Source organism: Pan paniscus, chromosome 10 (assembly GCF_029289425.2).
Source record: "Pan paniscus chromosome 10, NHGRI_mPanPan1-v2.0_pri, whole genome shotgun sequence".
NCBI lineage: Eukaryota > Metazoa > Chordata > Mammalia > Primates > Hominidae > Pan > Pan paniscus.
In genome coordinates this window covers 133,422,599-133,442,150 of record NC_073259.2, presented here as the reverse complement: position 1 = coordinate 133,442,150, position 19,552 = coordinate 133,422,599, and the positions used below count along the sequence as shown (strand labels likewise).

Sequence of the window (19,552 nt, the reverse complement as noted above, 5' to 3'; positions counted from 1 at the left end):
CTACTTGACTTCTCTGTGCCTCAAAAAAAATGGGAATAATAATAGCACTTGCTTCTTTCAGTTGTCTGTTGACAGAGTTTAATCAGTTAATTCATGTAATGGACTTACCACATGGGCTGAACCATTCTAAGTCTCAATGAATGTTAGCTAATGCTGTGTATGCCACTGCCCAGCCTGAAATGCCTTTCCCAGACAGACTCCAAGGCTTTGCTGACCACCAGACCATCTGCCCTCCTTTTCCTCTAACTTCCCATCCAAAATATTATCTCTATATCAGGAGTAGCAAATAAGTTTAGTCTTATGTGCCAACCCCCCACAGCGGTGATAGGGGCTGCCTGAAGGGGTGGGTTCAATGTCCTCCATGGCAGAGGGAGTGCTGAAGTGCTGCAGTTGATTGGTAATGTCTGCCATGGCAGAGGGAGTGCTGAAGTGCTGCAGTTGATTGGTAATGTCTGCCATGGTAGAGGGAGTGCTGAGAGGCAGAGGCAGTGAAGCCATCCCTTGGCCATTCTTGGTCTACAGCAAGCATATGACACTGCCTTATACTAAAAGAACCTCTGTGGGGTTGGATTTCAGGCTTCTCTAGTTTCTATCAGAGCCAAGAACTGGTTTTAGACCACCCCACCCCTTCCAGTGGAGTGACTAGCACAGGGCTCAGTCCACACCAAGTTTTGAATCAGTAACAGCCAAAGGCTAAATCAAGAGGCTCCAAATAGAATCTTGGCTTCTTCCAGGCTAAAAAACCTACTTGGGATCTGCCAGAGCCTTGGAATCCTGTTGGTGGGCATCTGAATAAGCACAACTCCAAAAAGGCATGATCAGCCTCAGTCAGGATTGGAAGGAGCACACTAGACTCACAATGAATTCTCCATTTCTCCTTCTTTGCATCTGTAAAGCAAGGTTCACTTATGTTGGAATTTATATGCCCAGTTCCTGAATGCCAGGGAAACAACAATAGGCTAACATTCACTGAGGACTCACAATTTGCCAGGCATTGTTCTAAGAACTTTATTAAATTATTTAATCTTTACCACCACCCCAGGAGATAGATTTCATCACTATCCCTATCATACCAATGGGGAAACTAAGGTCCAGAGACGTTAAGTGACTCGCCGAAGGGCACACAGCTGGTATATGGCAAAGCCACCACTGTCTCCTACTGATATCCATTTTTGTGAGCAAAATTAGGAAAAGACAGCCTTGTCCCCCCAGCACGTAGAAGTCCCCTACTTTTAGCTATCCTAAAACCAAATCTTGATCATACAGATAGAGGCTGCTGACTCATTTTAACAAAGAATTATTTACTGCAGAGAAAGAAATTGTCTTAGAAAGCTCTTTCGTATATTTAGAAGTTGGAATTCATTTACAAGGTTTCCACTAATATGCAGCATTGTAGGATTCTGCCTGACACATCAAACAGGGCAGGGATAGGGCCAGACTATCATGTGAGAGCCTTAAAAGCCTTCCTGAAGAAGAAGCACTTGAACCTCACAGTCTAGAGCACAGAGTTCTAGAACAGTTGTATTTAATCCTGGTTTCACAACAGATTTACTTGGGGGAGCCTTCAGAAAATATAGATGGCAGCAGGATCCTTGTTTTGTTCTGTCAATAGGGGGTGCTAGAGGGAGACTGGCAGGTGGAAGGTGGGAGAAAGAATTTTCTCCTCTTTCCGTTGGCTTCCTATTTGCTTCTTGTTCTGATGAGTGGCACCCAGCCTTGCTGCTTCATGACAGCAGCTGCAATTCACTTCCATAATAGCAGATGAATCCAGTTTGCAATATTTCCAACTATTGAAAAACCAGTTTTACCACTCCTAGCCCTGGTGACACCAGCACAGGCTGTGCCCTCTTCTCAGGGGTTTTAGTTGCTGCTCTACAGGGTCCCTGCTCCAAGCTCCAAGTTTTTGAAACTTTTAATTTCTTCCCTTATTCTCCCAGCTGGAGGGATGATAGCCGCTTTCTGCAGCTGCCTCTTCCCTAGTACCTCAGTATTGCCTTCTTGACTTTTCAATTACCTAGTTAACATTTCTTTATATATAGTTTATGGTTCTTTATATTAAATTCTTGCTTTTAATATACTTATGTTGTCTCAGTCTCTTGGCTGGACTTTGTTTCCCCCTAATTTTGAACTGTTTCTTTGTCTGCCCCCATATTCCACTCATCCTTAAAGATCTAGCTCAAAATGAAAAATTCTCTGCCCACTGCAACACACACAACTCTCATCTGTGAATTCCTGTAGACTTTAGGGTCTCTACTACTCAAGCTTCAACATGATCATATATTGCAGGGGTTGGCAAACCATGACCCCTGGGCTAAATTCAACCTTCTGTTTTTGTAACTAAAGTTTTATTGGAACCCAGCCATGCCCATTCATTTATGGCTGCTTGCATGCTGCAACAGCAGAGTTGAGACATCACCAGAGAGACTACATGGCCCATGATGTCTTTTCACCATGTGGCCCTTTCCAGAAGCTTTCTGACCCCTGGTCTATTGTCTTGTGTGGGTCTCTATTTAATGTTTTGAATCTCTCACTATACTGGATACTGAGAACTGCAGAACTCTCAGCACATGACAACTCCATCCAAACCCCCGCACTAAAAAACTTCACCAAACTCTAATATGGCTTCTAGCAGCATAAGGCTAGCTCCCTAGGATCACTTTTGCACCTCTTATAGTACCTGCTTAAGAAAGTTCAGCATGGCCAGGGAAATTTCCTGTTTGTTCCAGCCAATGCACACCTGATGATACGCCCCTGACCTCCCTTTCCTACAGCATTTATGAGAAAGGGCTTACAATTGTAAACATCTGTCTCTTGCAACTAAGACGCATCCTCCCAAGCACCTGAGAGCCATTCTTCTGAAACAGAATCATCAGCAAAGACAATGCCTCTGTCTCACAGCCTCTGTGGGAAGATAAAATCCTAACTTTGATAACTGCCAGCCAGCAGACGCAGCTGGCCTCATTGCACTCACACTGCCCAACCCTTTGTTGTCGCTTCTCTGGCTCTATGGAGACTCCACTCTTCCCCATCCCTCATTCTTCCTTTAAAACACACAAATCATAAATTGTAATGAAGCTCAGCTCTTTTACCTACTGTCCGTAGTTACTGAATAAAATCTGTTTTCACCACTTTAATGACCAGCTGTATTCATTTTTGACAATAGTCAGCAAATGATCAACACCCATTTTATTCATTGACAATTCATTGATTACTAAGAGTTGGCTTCTGTTCCATCCCACCTGGCAAAGCCTCTTACCTAAGAGTGAACTGGTCTGCCACAGAGCTACTGGTCAGAGAGACCAAAAAGGTGGCCGTGTCCCCTTCCCGGACTAGATTCAGAGGTACCGAGATGACCACATTCTCGTCCAAGCTCAGCAGGGACCACTTCAGATCATCTTGGGTTGGGTAGACCACCACACTCCCAATCCGCTCTCGGGCTGGAAATGCTTGCTGGGGGCTCTCCAGGCCTGAGTGGATATTGTTCTCCCACTTGCCTTCCTCCTCCAGAGGACACTGGCCAGCCTTGTCAGCTGGGTAGAGCGTGAAGAAGAGCTCCATCGCGGTGCCCCCGAGCAGGGCTGGGATCTCCTCCTCTGGCTCCAGGTCCAGGCCTGAGCTGAACCACTCGGGCAGCAGCTCCAGCTCAGCCACACACAGCCCTGGGGCCCCTTGCAGCCGACAGCTGGCTGCCACTTCCCTGGCCTCAGGGAAAGCAAACATCTTGACACAGGGTAGATCTTCCGTAAGGTCGCTGTCATCCCAGCCCATGCCAGTGACATAAAACAAGGTCTGCACTTTGGGTCTGTTGGAGTAGATGGAGCTGTCAAGGATGTGGGATTTCAATTTCCAGTTGAAGGGAAATTTGTCCAAGTTTCCAAAGGCTGTAGATGTCAACAGAAGCTCCCGGGGGATTATCTTCTCCACTGAAAATGGGCCATAGCTGGCGTTGATAATAGGGGGTGTCCTGGCTCGGTAGATGAAGAATGGCTCCACCCGGGCCTGCAGACTGGAGTTCCTTGTGAGGTCTTGGTTGGCTTCTTTAAGGAAAAAGGACTCCTCTGCATTGGAGATGTGCAAGTTCGTGGGGAGGTAAGCAGGGAGCGAGGAAAACTTCTGCAGGCTATCCACAATCCCTCGACTCTCTGTCACTGCACAAGAAAGGAAAGCAAAAGAATAAAACCGTGTTCTGAGATGTAATGAAATAAATGCAGTGCAGTCTCCACCCACCTCCCCAACAAACCACCCACTGGCCACTGTTTCTCCCCCAGGTCTCATCACAGTGAAAGCCCTGTAATTATATAAAGTATGGTCTTCAGGATCTTCCCAAAAAGACAGCACAGAGTGGGGAGGAACCCCATTTACCACTGATCCAATAGTCTTGGGGGTGAACAGTTATCTTTCTAAAGGGAAAACATTGCTTCTGCTGCTTGTGCGAAATCATAAACTCAAAAGATCATGGTCATCGTTGTTCATCTACCCCACAGATAAAAGGTTGCGTACCTACCAAGTCTACCAATCAGGCATTGCACCATTGTATGTGACACGTTAGTGCCTTATTACTTTGATATTTATGCTGCTCTCTATCACTTCTATAAGTGCAATCTACGTGGACATGATGACATCTCTACTATTGTTATTGAAAAGAGAGTGAAGCTACCGCTCAGCTTTCCTACTTCTAGAACTCTCTCCTTCCGAAATACCAATGAGAATGCACACAGGCTTATCTATCTACAAGGATGTTCACCACACCATCATTTAGAATTGCAAACAAACAAACTTAAGAACATATGTGCTGAGCCGGATGGCTGGATTTGAATCCTGGCTTTGCCACTTCCTAACTGAGCAAACTTCACCAAGTTACTTAGCCTCTCTGTGCCACAAATGTCCTCACATAAAGTAGGACAAACATGAATTCTACCTTACTGGGTTGCCGCAAGGATTAATGAGTTAATAAGTACAAAGCACCGCCAGGTGTGGTGGCTCACACCTGTAATCCCAGCACGTTGGGAAGCCAAGGCAGGTGGTTCGCTTGACCCCAAGAGTTCAAAACCAGCCTGAGCAAAACAGTGAGACCCTGTCTCTACAAAAAAAAAAAACACACAAAAATTATCCAGGCATGGTGGCATATGCCTGTAGTCCCAACTACTTGGGAGGCTGAGGCAGGAGGATCTTGAACCCAAGAGGCAGAGATTGCAGTGAGCTGGGATTGCACCACTGCACTCCAATCTGGGCGACAGAACAAAACCCTGTCTCAAGAAAAAACAAAATAAAATAAAGCACATAGAACAATGCTGGCACACAGAAATGTGCTGTCAATATTCACCCACAATTATTATTTTAATGCATATTCAATAGGTTGATCAACAGGAAACTAAACATTTTACAGTGGAATAATATGAAACGATTTCTTAAAATGCGGTAGAGCTATATAAACATACTTGAAAAGATGGCCACAATATGACATTAAGGATAAAAAAACAAATAAAGTGTAAAAAAAACAAAAATCAAATGTGTCATATTTGATCCTATTTGGTAAAGTTTTAAAATTCTACATATGTATATGTAAATGTATATATTTATGTTTGTGTGTCTATAGAACCCAAAGGAGAAAGTTTTTGTTTTTCACCATTTATGTTTCTGCTTTCTTTTAATTTGTTACAACCATGTATTATTTTGTTAATTAAAACACACAGCACATATAAACATGTACACATGAGTACATACATGTATGTGTGTTTCTTAGCATGTGTCTTTCAAATGGGAAAACACAGACAGCAAAGACCCAACAAGCTTTTTCAAAGTGAAGACAGCCCACCAGGAACCAGGGTCAGCAAAGCAGGCCAAGGGCAGACAGAGACTTTTTTTTCTTTTGCCCTAAAATGAACCTCCACCACTGGAGTCCTGTTTTCCAACCAGTGCAAGAAGAAATGGCAGCTGACCGTGACGCTTAAAATGCAGCATCCCAGAGAAGGAAACAGCAGAGAAATCCCACTCCATTCCCTCTGGCTCCTGGTGGCGTGTTTTTCTGCAGCCATTACAAATTCTGCAAAATATAGCTTCTATTGATTTAAACGCTTTTTGGCCTGTTTGGGGCTGTCCTTGGTGAGCTTTCCTTTTCTAGAGGGTGACAAAATTGTAACTAGATTGTGAAAAAGATACAGCCCACGTAGGGGCTGATGCATCCTTTTTCTAAGAAGGCGTTCAGAAAGCAAATTCTCCTCAAATGTCATCAACATGGCCAGTCCCTTGTTAGATTCATTACTCCAGCAGGGTAATTACTTATTCATTCCTCCAATTACTTATCTAAATATACTTATTATTCACTTATCTTTCCAGCATTGTGGCATGTAAAAATATTACAGGGACAATGCAGTCATGAATTCTGCCCCCAAGGAACTAGAGACTATGTTCAGCCAATCGGAAGCTCTGGAGGACACGGCTAACATTCAGAAAGCAATTCGGAAATTGGGCATTAAGATCCTTAAAAATGCCCATCCCAGGAATTCACCTAGGAATTTGTTCTAAGGAAATAATCAAGAGATCAGGAAGCAGATTAATGTGCAAGTATGTTTATCGCAAGCATGATTTATAACAGCAACACACTGGAAGCAGCCCAAAAACACATCATTAGGGAAATGATCAAATAAGTGATTTAAGCCACACTATGTGTGCGACATTAAACTGCCATCAAAACCATGACTTCAACAAATCTGTAGTGTCAAGAGAAAACACTTACAATATGTTAATTGAAAACGACCTCATAACTTCCTTTAAATTATCTCAAATCTATTTAAACACGCAATATAGTCCCTTCCATAGTATACACCTGGGTTTCCTCCAGAATGATGTCCATACAGGCTTGGCAGGATTTGGATCAAAAGGTAGAGGAGGGAGAAATGATTTTGAAGAATTAGCCTCATCTAAAGTTTTAGCTGCTGCCGCCACCAAGGGGCAATCTGTATTTTGACAATGTCGAGCAATGCAGAAGCACCTCTCCAGATGAAATTTAAATTAGTGCTTTTTGTCGTTGTTTTACTTCCCCTCTCCAAACCAGGAAGTGAAATTCAGGTGAATTTGCTCATGAATTACTTGGCAACAGGAACACCGTCAGCAGGGAACATCTGCCTTGTGCAGCATGACAATATCTTTCAGCTGGGCTAAGCAGGCACACCAGACTTGGAAGTGAGTGGCTTGAATTTTACTTCTCGTAAAATTTAGGGGAAGTCCAACGTAAGGCTTAAATTCTGATTTATTTACAAATAAGGAAAAGGAAATTAAAATAAATGCAAACTTTAATATGCTCTGTTTTCACTGTAGATTGGTTTATTGTTTTATCTTTTAAGAAGGTATTTTATACCTCTCAAAAATTGATTTACAAGAAATGTAAAGCTGCACCTTCTCTTCTTTATTGTAGCCAAAGCCTCCATTTAATCTGAAATAGCAGTGTAAGGTTTACACTCCTGTCCCACCATAACTCAAGCAAAATGCAATACAAATTGTGTCTGAAAGTGTATATGGAAAGCCATAAACGTCAGCTACCAGAGCCTTATTCTGTCCTCAAACCAGATTGCAACAAAATATAATATCTGAATTTAGGAGCATTTTATGAAGCCACGGGACTGTGCCCTGAGAAATACACTGAAAAGCTAACACCCTTCCCTTTAATCCCAAAATGTCACATAGTAACACCATTCTTTTTCCCATTGGCAGGTAGGCCGTGTGGCCCGCGTTCTGAACGTGAAATGAGGCCCTATTCAGTCTGCCAATTTCCTGGAGAGGTATTTACCACGGGACAGAACGAGGTGGGCCCTGAGAGCAGGAAATGAGGAAGGAGCAATGAGGCCCAGCTGAAAAGAACTTCTCATCACTGCCCTCCTTATGAGCCAAGAAGAGAGTCAAGTTCAGGTTCAGAGAGAACACAAGGTGCACCAGACAGATGCTCTGTGGCTAAAGGATGCTCCGACTCAAAATACCAATGGCAGATGGCTCCAAGGAAGCCCTAAAGACAGCCTCGGCAGGAAGAGAGGGGAGGAGATTAATAATATTACTCCTAGAATGAAGCAACTCACAGGGTGCCGGGAATCCAGGCAGGGAACCTGTGACCCAAACTGAGTGAGTGGATGTCACTGCTGTGCTTAGCACACAAAAAACATTCCTGGACATGGACCTTAGTCAGCACTGGTGGGACATGAATCCCTGAACCCCAAGATGGTACAATGTGAACCTGCTACAACATGGGACACACTCAGAAATCAGTCCCTTTCACTGTTAGCTCCAGTCATGTCTGGGAGCTAACTTACCAGTCTTGTGGCTACTGGTGACCCACTTAGGGTACAGGCCCACAACATTTCTGAGGCTGAGTCTCCTCTAATTCACACAAAACAACTCAGGCATAGAGAGCCAGGTGTGGAAAGCTCTCTTTCCAGTGGGCCAGGTGGCCAGGTGACCAGGTCACCAGGTCTTTGAAAAACACCAGGAAGAGAAACTCCTTACTGGTCTGTCAAAATGTGGCCCTAACAACTGACACAATTCACTACCACCTGGGTACCGCGGGAATAATCACAACCCTTACTGATTTCATGGTCGTGAAAGCCAGGAGCCAGAAGGCGGCCTTTGTCAGCATTAATATTAGTTCAGGTTGGTGCAGTAAATGTCATCTCTGGCGGCGGCGGAATGGACCAGAAAATCTTCCATGCTGTCTTCCACCCAGAGTTCTCCCATCTATTTCCACAGCTCCACTTGGTGCTGTTTTCACATAGTTCTCCTTGCCCTTACTTGCACTTGCTGGGGAAGCTCATCACCCACATGTGAGCAGAGAAGACTCCTTCTGGTCTGGATTTCTTAGCTCAGAGACGCCTTCTCTGAGCTGACCAGCAACTTCAGCCATTCCACTCACGCCAATGTAGTTCCCTGCTCCCTTGCTCTCTCCTTCCGCGTGTGTTCAGCCAATTGGAAGCTCTGGTAGAAGACTGGCGGGTAGGAAGAGGGGAGAACCCAGAGTATTTCACCCTGTGTCTCTTCCCTGCAGCATTCACTGGCAGAAACTGCATCTCCTCTGTGGTTCTAACCCCATATAAAACCCCCACCATGGTCCCAGTTTCCTGTAGCAGGTTCTAATGCTTAACCCAGCAGCTTCTAGGTTCTGACAACCTAACCTCTTCCCCTTTTCCCTCTAGCCCAAAAGGTGACAACAGCTTCCTGCTCCTGCTGTTCTTAATTTCTAAATCACTTTACCATCCCCAGATGGTACTTTATCATCCCCAATTTGGTTTCTCTGATTTTCCAGCACCGGAGTAACTAATTCCCTTTATTAAATTCCCTCTGTAGAAATAACTAGAGTGATTTGTTTTCCTGACTAAAGCATGACTACTATATCCAGTCACTCATCACTCCATCCTGCTATATTCCCTCAAAGCCACTATCACCATCTGAAATTAGCCTTTGTGTTTTTCCTTGTTCGCTTGTTTACTATCCATTCTCTCTACTAAAATTCAGATACCATGAGAGAAGGGGCTTTGATGTCCAGTTTACGGCACAATCTCCAGTACCTAGCAGGAGAAATTAAATAGATATTTGCTGAATGAATGTCCATCAATTAAGACTGCCTTGGTTTAACGCTTGAGAGAATAAATCTCTCTGTGTTCCTTCTGAGTTTCTCTCTGGCTTCTTCCCAGGGTTGTTAATAGATACTGTTTTTATTAACACAGCATTTGCCCATCACACTATCACTCCATTCATTTGGTCCTAAAATATCACACCACTGTGGTCACTAAGCTGGCAGCTATGTTTGCCAACCAAAGAGCTGCAATTCTCAAGTAGAAGGAGAAAATATCGCTTAAAGGGAGATGCACACCATTTACAGGCCAACACACCTAGGCATATTTACCAGTCATGCCAGTTGATTATCATAGCAGTTGTAAAATAAGTTGTGTTAGACCGTTTTTAAAAAATTATGAAACTGAGGCACAGAGAAATTAAGCAATTTGAACATGGTCAACGTTAGAATTCATACCAGCTCTATCCAATTCCAAAGGCTTTCCACTTTCTCATATTACCTGAGGGCCTACCTGGCCTGGCAGTTCTACAATGAGGCCAAGGAGTTAACCATTTGGAGGTCATCTGAAGGAGCCAAAGCTTAATGCTTACAAGGCCAGGTTCATGGACACAATCCCTGTACACCCAATGAGGTTTTCATTGCTCCATGGTCACAGGTGACTGTATCTCCCATCCCAGGTACCTGTTACCAGCCTGGAATCTCAGGTAGAGCAGGAAAATAGGTACAGCTGACCCAGAGCATCTCAACCCAGCTGCTAGCAAAACAGCCAGTGATCCCTACCTTTAAGACACTAATAAAGATGGGAAAACATTACTACCTATAAACCACCTTACATATCCTGGAGCCTCAGGAGGAACATCCTGTGCAACAATTTGGGCCAAATGCTCTTGGATTAAGGCGGTCATTCATTAATAACAGCTGTGGTGGGGTGATACTGTAAATTCCCAGTTTGCTCCTACCTCCAGCTGTATCCCTTTATTGTACCCTGGAGAACAGACCCTTCCACACCTCAGCATTTGAAACACGATTCATTCATTATCGAATCAAAAAAGAAAGGTAGCAAATACTTGACTACTGAATTCCAAGGCCACCAGTATAAAAGCAAGATGCAAGAAGTCAGGTGAGTCTCCACTTTTCTCAACTACATAAAACACATCATGGCCTGAGAAAGAAGAAGAGACACTACAGACAGGCAAGCAAGAGGCCACCAGTGGCAGCTGGTCATCAGGCAGGAGTGACACTTGCCTTTTGTCCCAAGATTCTTCTTACCCCTCAAGCTGGGCAGCCCTGCTTGGACAAGCTGGGGCTCACAGGAACAGGAAGCAGATATGAGGCAGACAGAAAGCAGATGAAGGGCAAATAGGAAGTCAGCAGGAGCAAATGGGAAGCAGACAGTGAGAGACAGGAAGTGGAAAGGAATCAGACACAGAACAAAATGGAAGAAGCAGATAGTTCCTGCTCCCAGCTCCAGCCTTGCAGTTGCCTCTATCTTCCCTTATAGGCAGGACCTAAGAAGGAACACCTGACTAAGAGTGGTTTTGCAGAGACCCACCCCTAGCATCACACACCAGAGAATAGAAGAGCAAGTTTAAAACTTAGAGCCTATAATGTAATAACTGACACATCCCATTTAACAGAGGAGGAAACTGAGGCACGGGGTGAGGGGAGTTAAATTACACAGTTAGTAAATGATGGTGGCAGGACAGGAATCCTGGAAAACTGGCTCTATGATGTGCACTGCTAACCATCCCCGTACAGCCTCACATTAAAGAAGTTGATGGGAGAATTCTTATTCCCAGAACTTCAGGATGATCCATAATTCCTTCTTGGTCCAGAAGGATACATGAAGATCCTAGAGAGGTGTATAAGGTAAAAACCTAAAAGGTGGGAATCGTAGATAAAAAGTCAGAATCCAGAGTGGCTTGTCTCTATCAGAGTCCACAGAATGGCTTTAAGTATCATGAAAAACACCTAGGTATTATAGTTTGCAGAACTACCAACAAAATAGAGAATATAGGCATAACATCAGGTCTGAGGGAGGAACAGAAGGAATTTAGTTTGGACACATTTGAGTGAAGGTAAAGGGAAGATTGGTAGAGAGATAGCTGAAAATATGGGATCGTGGGATTCAGGGGAAGTGGACCCCTAATTTATCTCCCCACAAAAGTAAGCTCCTTTTACACAACACGCTACATCATCAACTACCTCTGTATTCTCTAAGACAAGGATTCTCAACCCTGACTGCACGGTGAATGTACACATTATGCTTAGGACCTGCCCCCTCAGAGTTCCTTCAGATGGTCTCAAGTGGGGCCCAGTATTTTTCTATGTTTGCCAGATGATTCAAATGAACAGCAGTAGAAAAAGGTTCATGGACACTACTGAGTAAACAGTAGGTGCTTGTGTATACTCATAAAAATGAATAGTCAGGGTAAGGAGAGCCACCCTTGAGGGCAAGTCTTGGACCATGTGCCAGCAAGTCCATAAAACGTTAGAGGCAACTTTATAAATTAAAACAACAAAAAAGATAAAATATTTAAAAATAAGGGCAAAGGGAAAACAAGAATAGAATTATCATTATCATCATCATTTATATATACTAAGCATTTTGCAGGTATTAAAATCGTTATCATCATTAAGTCATCAGTTACTTAATCCTTGTAATAGATCAAACACCATTCTAAGCATTTTATACGTATTAACTCTTAATTCTGATAATCTTTTGACTATGAGGATTTAGTTTTTACCCCCACTCATAAATGAGAAAACTGAGGCACAGAGCAGTTATGTGACTTGCCTAAGATCACACAGCTAGTAAGTGGCAGAGGTGGAATTTGACCCAGGCAGTGTAGCTCCAGGCAGAGTTCTCACTATTAGCCATTATGTTCTGCTGCCAGAGGAAAGCTCGAGTAAGCAAAATCTACATTGTAAGAGCGTAATCAGTGACTAAAGGGAACTGCATATGTGGCTCTGAATTGCCCAGCTCTCAAAGCACAAGATGAGGTCACTATTTGGACACTGTCCATAAAATGAAAGCAAGAAGCAAAGCTTTTCCTGGCTGTAAGAGAAGTTCCTCTGGTGAGTGATCCCAACTGGCCCCTGCAGGGCATGACATCATTTCCACAATACATTGTGAGCTTACGAGGATGCCTCCTCTGGTGGGCTCCATGTAAGATGGGCCTATAACAACTATGGACAACGAAGCAAAAGCAGTTTTCCAGAGGGCCCAGCGGTGTGTGCCAAGACTGCTGACAGCTTTTGGATAGTCTAGCTTAACAGAAAAAGAAAATCCAGAATGTGATTCTAGAAAACCCGACGTTGTACACTCTCCTCCTGAATGTGCTTTCTTCCCAAACCAGGCAAGGCTTTTAGAAAGAATCAGGTGGCAGAGCACTTGAGATTACATTCTGAGGCTACAAATATTTTACAGAGACAGTTGAAGGCAAATGCACACAATTTGAAATATAACAGATAATACCAACCTTTTGTCATAATTTCCACCACCGTGTTACACTGAGAAAGTCCTCCTCCATATCCCAGGATCAAATAGACACTACCTACACTTCTGCTTGCTTTCTGTGCATGGGTATGTATAGATGGGTGTGTCTCTTCATTTTTACACTTAATTCTTGAATCTATCTGAAATCTCTGCTGGTGTATAATGTGAAGTGAGAATCTGATAAAGTTGAAAATTAGCACGCACTGAATTCAGACAATAGAAAGATTTTATTTGACTTCGCAGTTTGAGTTTATTTTAATTGAATTCGAATGCTTTGTGTCAGGGTGCACACACATTTTTCGCTATTCTCTAATTCACTAACACCCACTTACACCTACTCTTTTCATTCATTTCTGGTATGTGCCTCAGCCTTGATCTTAGAAATTGCTTTCCCAAATAGCTAGCCACTTTCTCCAAACTGTGTTTGTATAATTTCTCTCTCTGCCAATGATTTCTAATGCTTCCTGATTATGTTGTTAAGACCTGAAACATGCTCAAGTCTACTTGTGATTTACTTATTTAACTTCTTTGCTGTGTGACTACACTCATATGAATACATTGTAGCTGAAATCAATGTGGATTTACAATACAGTTTATTATGCAGGAGTGTTATGGACTGAAGTGTACCTCCTCCCAAATTCATATGTTCAAGTCCTAACCCTTGGCACCTCAGAATGTGACTGTATTTTGGGACAGGGTCTTTCAAGAGGCAATATAGCTAAAATAAGGCCATTGGGGGTGCAAATATTTTTATCCCACGCTGTAGCTAGCTCCTCTGTCTTCTTGCATTGTGTTCTCAGCGTGTAACTTTGCTCCTCCTGGCTACACAGTGGCTGCTCTATCTCCATCCCTCTCAGGACACACCACCAACACCCACACTTGGATGCCTGACATTTCTCTGGAAGGTTAATTGTCCTTAGAGAGCAGTTGCCTTTTTGAAGAGCTACTGGGGAGAAGTACCAAGCATTCTGCCTTTTACTGAGGATGGGGGCATTGGAAGGAGGTCTGCCTGGAGTGGGTGTCCCATCTTCAGAATTTAGTTACTCCTCTTGCTTGCAGATCTTTTCATGCTGTCCTTGCTCTATTTGCCAATATGTGGTCAAGAGCCCCCAGTTCAATTGGACTGGCATCCTCATAAGATGAGGAAATTAGAACGGACACACACAGGGAAGACCATGTGGTGGCACAGAAGGCAGGCGGCCATCTACAAGCCAAGAGAGGCCTCAGAAGAAAACAAACCTGCTGGCACCTTGGTCTTGGACTTCCAGCCTCCAGAATTGTGAGAAAATAAATTTCTGCTGTTTAAGTGGCCCAATATGTGGTACTTTGTTATGGCAGCCCTAGCAAATTCATACAGAGGCATTATTGTTCTTTATCAAAATCCTATTAGCTAGACTTCCCTGCTTTCCACCTTCCAAGTTAACTTTAGAATCATATGGTCAAGTTGCCCACGTCAAAACTCAAATGGACTGTTAGCTGGAGGTGAGGATCTACACATTGAGAGTGTGGATGCCTTTCAACTTCCTGCCATATTTTTCTACGTATTTTCAAGTTTTCTAGAATGAACATGTGCTGCTTATTCAATCTAAGAGAAATATTGACATTCTTCCTTCAAAAAGAAAGATATGGAATTTACTTTTAAGTAGCAGACTGAGCACACTTATTCCCTCCATCTCCACAGAAACCCAAATGAAATAAAAGCATGAAAGTACAAAAAGGAAAAAACCTATTATCAAGAGAAATGGAGGAAGGATATCTGCAAATAAAATACTTCAACAAATTTAAGAAAGAGAATAAGCGGATAAAAGTGTGTTGATGGGCAGGACAGCAGAGGAAACCTCAGACTAGAACATTCTACATGTGCTGCCAAGGATCAAGGGGCTACTCTGCCCACTGGAGCCCAGAGGGGCTCCTGGCTACCTGCTGGCATGTACAGTAAGGACAGGTGTGAAATTAGAGCTGCAAAAAAGGAGAGTAACTAGATTCTGAAGATGAGACACCCACTCCAGGCAGACCTCCTTCCAGTGCCCCCATCCTCAGTAAAAAGCAGAATGCTTCATACTTCTCCCCAGTAGCTCTTCAAAAGGCAACTCCTCGACATTGAGTTAACCCTGCAGAGAAATGTCAGGCATCCAAGTGTGGGTGTTGGTGCTGCGTCCCGAGAGGGATGGTGATAGAGCAGCCACTGTGCAACCAGGAGGAACAAAGGTACACGCTGAGGACACAATGTGAGAAGACAAGAGAGCTGGCCACAGCATGGGATCAAAGAAAAAATAAGATCAAATCCTACTCGCCTAAGCCACTGTGGCCAGGGTTTCTGTTACTTGCAGCCAAACACAATCCTAAATAATAAGAAAAGAGAAGTACATGGCAGACTGCCTGGCCCAAAGTAAGTAGGAAATAAATGTGTGTTGAAAGAATAAATGAATAAATGGAATAAAGTTGATATTTTTAATGCAAATAAGTAAAAACAATTAAAATGTGAAAAAGGGAAGAAGGTGTGTACATTAGCTAAATCCTCATCTTTTATAGAGAGAGCGCTGCTGTCTACATTTATTAACTCAAGAAGTCAAGGTAGATGAATAATTATAGAAGTCATCACCAGAAGAACTAAAACCAGAAATGGCTAGAAGTGGCGGACTTTGGGGAAGGAGATCAAGGATATAGAGGAATGGAAGACTATGGCTATTCTTTCAAAGTTATTCTGTACCATTTTAATTTCACCATCTGCATGTATGACTTTGAGGATGAGAAGCCTTTGTGTGCAGGAGCCCAAACCTAGCCAAACAGGGGAAGACAGCATAGAACAGAATACCGGAAATTTGAGTATATGGATGAGGGGAGAACACCCTTAATCTAGATAACAAGACATTATTGGGCCTGTGGGTGAGATGGCCACCTGTCAAGGAGAGGAAAATCAAAAACTTCCTCGTCGACCATATTGCATATGGCTGCTCAGGCAGGGACTTTCCCAGCCTCTCCTGTATCCACGTATGGCCACAAGACTTCTTCTTGAAAGAGAAGCAGGAGTGTCACATATCACATTAAAGCCAAAACAGGTAGCTTTTACCTTCCACCAGTGAGAAGCAGGAAACACTGAAGCCCTAGGGCATGACAAAGCCATCAGCTGGAAGGAGCCCCGGCCCTGGAACCTCCACGCGAGGAAAGCTGCCTGCCAAATGTGAACACCCACACTAGATGTGAGCAGGAAGCAATCTTTTGTTGTGTTAAGCCACTCCTAGGAGTTTATTTGTCACAGCAGCTAGTGACAACCAACTAAACCAACATGGTATAGGCTTACGATTTGGACAGCAGTGGTCCCATCCCTACTAAAAAGTGGAAACAAATGGCATAGCACTTCCTTATGTAAACTGTGTTTTTGTGAGCAAGGAGGAGATAAAGACACTCAGAGAAACAAAAGTGAAGAGCTGTTCAGCCAACATGAGAGATTTCCATGCCATGCCAGATGCAGGCGGAGCATTATTAAATGGATTATACAGATTGCTCAGTGACAGTAATTTTGACCTCCTATAGGCACCACCAGCTGTTAAACAGTAGGAAATTTTGATGACCTTGTTCTCATTTCCATTTATATTTATTCTAAATTGGACACCTTGGAGACTGTTTAAATAAGAGAGGAAAATTCACTGAGTAATCTTGACAGCTCTGCCACTGTGTGATTGGGAAGCAGCTGAGGCTTACAAGAGGCAGACAGACACACCTGGGCTGGAGCCCCGGGTCTGCCATCAGTTCGATTTATGTACCAAGGCAAGTCACTTCATCCTCCCATTCGATTTCCCTCTGTGTCAAATGGGGTGTCACCTGCTGCCAGGTGCATCAGGGACACACCATGAGGTAACCCAGTGGCGTGACTTGTTATCGTGCAACTGCATGTATAGGAATGTCACAGGTGGTGCCTCTGCGGACTTCTCACTGATTCAGACTTGTTTCTCCTTCATCTGTTCATTACTGAAATCGAAAATGATTCTTTCATCTCCCAGAATGAAATGAAAGAATGCAAACCATGCAAGTCTAAACAAAATTGGAATTTAAGGTCAGTCATAGCTGGCATGGGCTGGCTTCAGGTCTGGCTGGATCCAGCAGTGAAGCAGTGTCATCACTGTGCATCTTCACAAATGTCATTTGAGGGAATGGTTAAAGAAGCCTCGGTACCAGTGTTGGGTGGAACACTACTCGGCAGTAAAGAGGAGCAAATGATGGACAGGCAGCATCATGGATAAGTCCCAAATACATCATGCTGAGTGAAAGAAGGCAACCTCAGAAAGCCACATGCTGTCCAAGTGCACTTACATAACACTCTAGAAAAATCGAACCAGAGGGATGAAGAACACATCGGTGACTGCCGGACAGAAGGGGCTGGAAAGAGTTTGACTACAAAAATTTTAAACAAGGGAATTGGAAGAGGGGTGATGGAGCTCTTCTGTGTCCTGACCATGCCGATGCTTACACAACTCTATGCATTTGCCAAAAACTTAACAGCGCTCCATACCAAAAAGGGTGAAATGTACTGAAAATAATTTTTTTCCTTTGAGGGAGAGTCTTGCTCTGTTGCCCAGGCTGGAGTGCAGTGGCGCGATCTTGGCTCACTGCCACCTCCCCCTCCCAGATTCAAGCGATTCTCCTTCCTCAGCCTCCCAAGTAGCTGGGATTACAGGCATCTGCCACCACACCTGGCTAATGTTTGTATTTTTAGTAGAGACGGGGTTTTGCCATCTTAGCCAGGCTGGTCCTGAACTCCTGATCTCAAGTGATCCTCTCACCTCAGCTGCCCAAAGTGCTGGGATTACAGGCATGAGCCACCGTGCCTGGCCAAAAATAAATTTTAAAGTAATTTTTTAAGATGCATTTTCCCCCATCACCCTGCTCTGTCTTCTACAAAGCTGACTTTATTCTCCATGTCACGGTGAGATCAGCATTTTCAAGTTTCACACTCTCCTTCTAAAATCCAATGAGAACTAGTGGAAGTCTATTTGTCAAAATTACAGGAGAAACCCTCAGTGCATCTCACTGTCTATGATAGGGCATTTGCCCATCCCTGAACAAATCACTGTGGCCAGGGGGATGCCTGTTCTTATTGGCTCAGCCAGGGTCATGTGCCCCTCCCCAGGAGCCTGGAGGTAGAATCAGCTTTAGCTGGAATAGGAGAAGTGGGGGTGGTTCCCCAAAGAATCATCATGGGGTCATTTCAACAAAAAGAACAAGGGAATTCTAGGTAGGAAACAACAAAAAATCTCTATTTTTCAAACAAAACAATTTACACCAAGTCAGTAGTGATTTCTTCCTGCCAGCACTACTCTCAACACTGTAGGTGTTGAAAAAGAAAAGTCAGGACCATGCCTGGGGTCAGAAACCAGACATTTGAGCAATTACCCTGCAGAAACGTGTTACCTTTGCAATTTGACATACTGTGTTCAAAACACAAGTTGAAGATTCTGAACCCAGGGCCTAAAATAAACCAACATTCGCTGAACGGCTAATCTGTTTACTCAAGGATCCCAAGTCTTCAGAAGTGATCTCAGCGGGCAGGGACAAAACAGAAGTAGACTGAGGGCCGGCTTTATGTCACGCAAACTGTGCATTCCAGGGCCGCACGCTCAGAAGGAACTGTGCTCTGCTTAATGCTATGCTGCCATGCTCTTCACCTCTGAAATTCTTAAGAGTTGCGTCTTTGAACTTTTGCTTTGTAAGTGAAGTCTAATGAGAAGGTCGTGCATGGCACAGAAGCAGAGGAGAAATGTGCAATATGCTTGTCTGCTGTTTGCTCCTTGCTGCACTATTTGCATATAGCATTCACAGTGCCCCATAAGCATCATGGTCCCAGTGAATCCATTGTGCGTGGAGCTCAGCAAGACTCAAAGCGAGTATAGGTAAGCGTGCTGCATCCATGACAACTAAACAGGGGCACTGACAGCTCTGAGGAACCAGGCTGCCCATTCAAACCAGAACTTGCTTCAAAGGCAGAAAAAAGGCAAAGACATTCTACAAAACACAACAAACCAAGGAACCCTGTCAGGTCCTTTATTACTCCTGTTACTTCCTGTATTCCTTCCAGCCACTTAACCGCTGAAAAGGAAGACACAGAAGGAACAGCGAAGATCAGAAAACCCCTAGCTCCTCTCCTTTCAGTCCTTCCTCACCCACCAGGAGGCGAAGGGAGAGGTCTGGTAGAAGGAGTATCAAGAGGTGAGATGAGAAAAGTGCTGAGGTAGTTCTGGGCAGCGTTTCCACTGTCCTGGTAGCAATGATATACCCATGCTTGCACGAGCTATGAAATATGGATTGAGTAATGGGCGATTCTGCATATGTGTTAATTGCTCTTATATTTGCATTTAAAACTGATATCACATAATAAAAAGATAAATGGTAAAATTCATACTAATGATTTAAGATTTTAATTTTTCTTTTTCAGAATGGCCTTAAATAGCAAGTAAAAACACCATGAGAAGTTGAAAGAGGGGCCCCAGAAGGAAGGAAAA

At 43.7% G+C, this 19,552-nt stretch overlaps 1 protein-coding gene across 5 annotated transcripts in view; it reads right to left on the bottom strand.

The window, feature by feature from the left end:
- Positions 1 to 19,552, bottom strand: part of TMEM132B (transmembrane protein 132B) — a 503,624-nt gene that overhangs the window by 300,369 nt on the left and 183,703 nt on the right. For all 5 annotated transcript variants that reach the window (XM_055096359.2, XM_055096360.2, XM_034934821.3 and 2 more), the window contains one exon: positions 3,257 to 4,148. In XM_055096359.2, the coding sequence (XP_054952334.1) occupies positions 3,257 to 4,148 (892 nt within the window). The remainder of the gene's footprint in view (positions 1 to 3,256; positions 4,149 to 19,552) is intronic.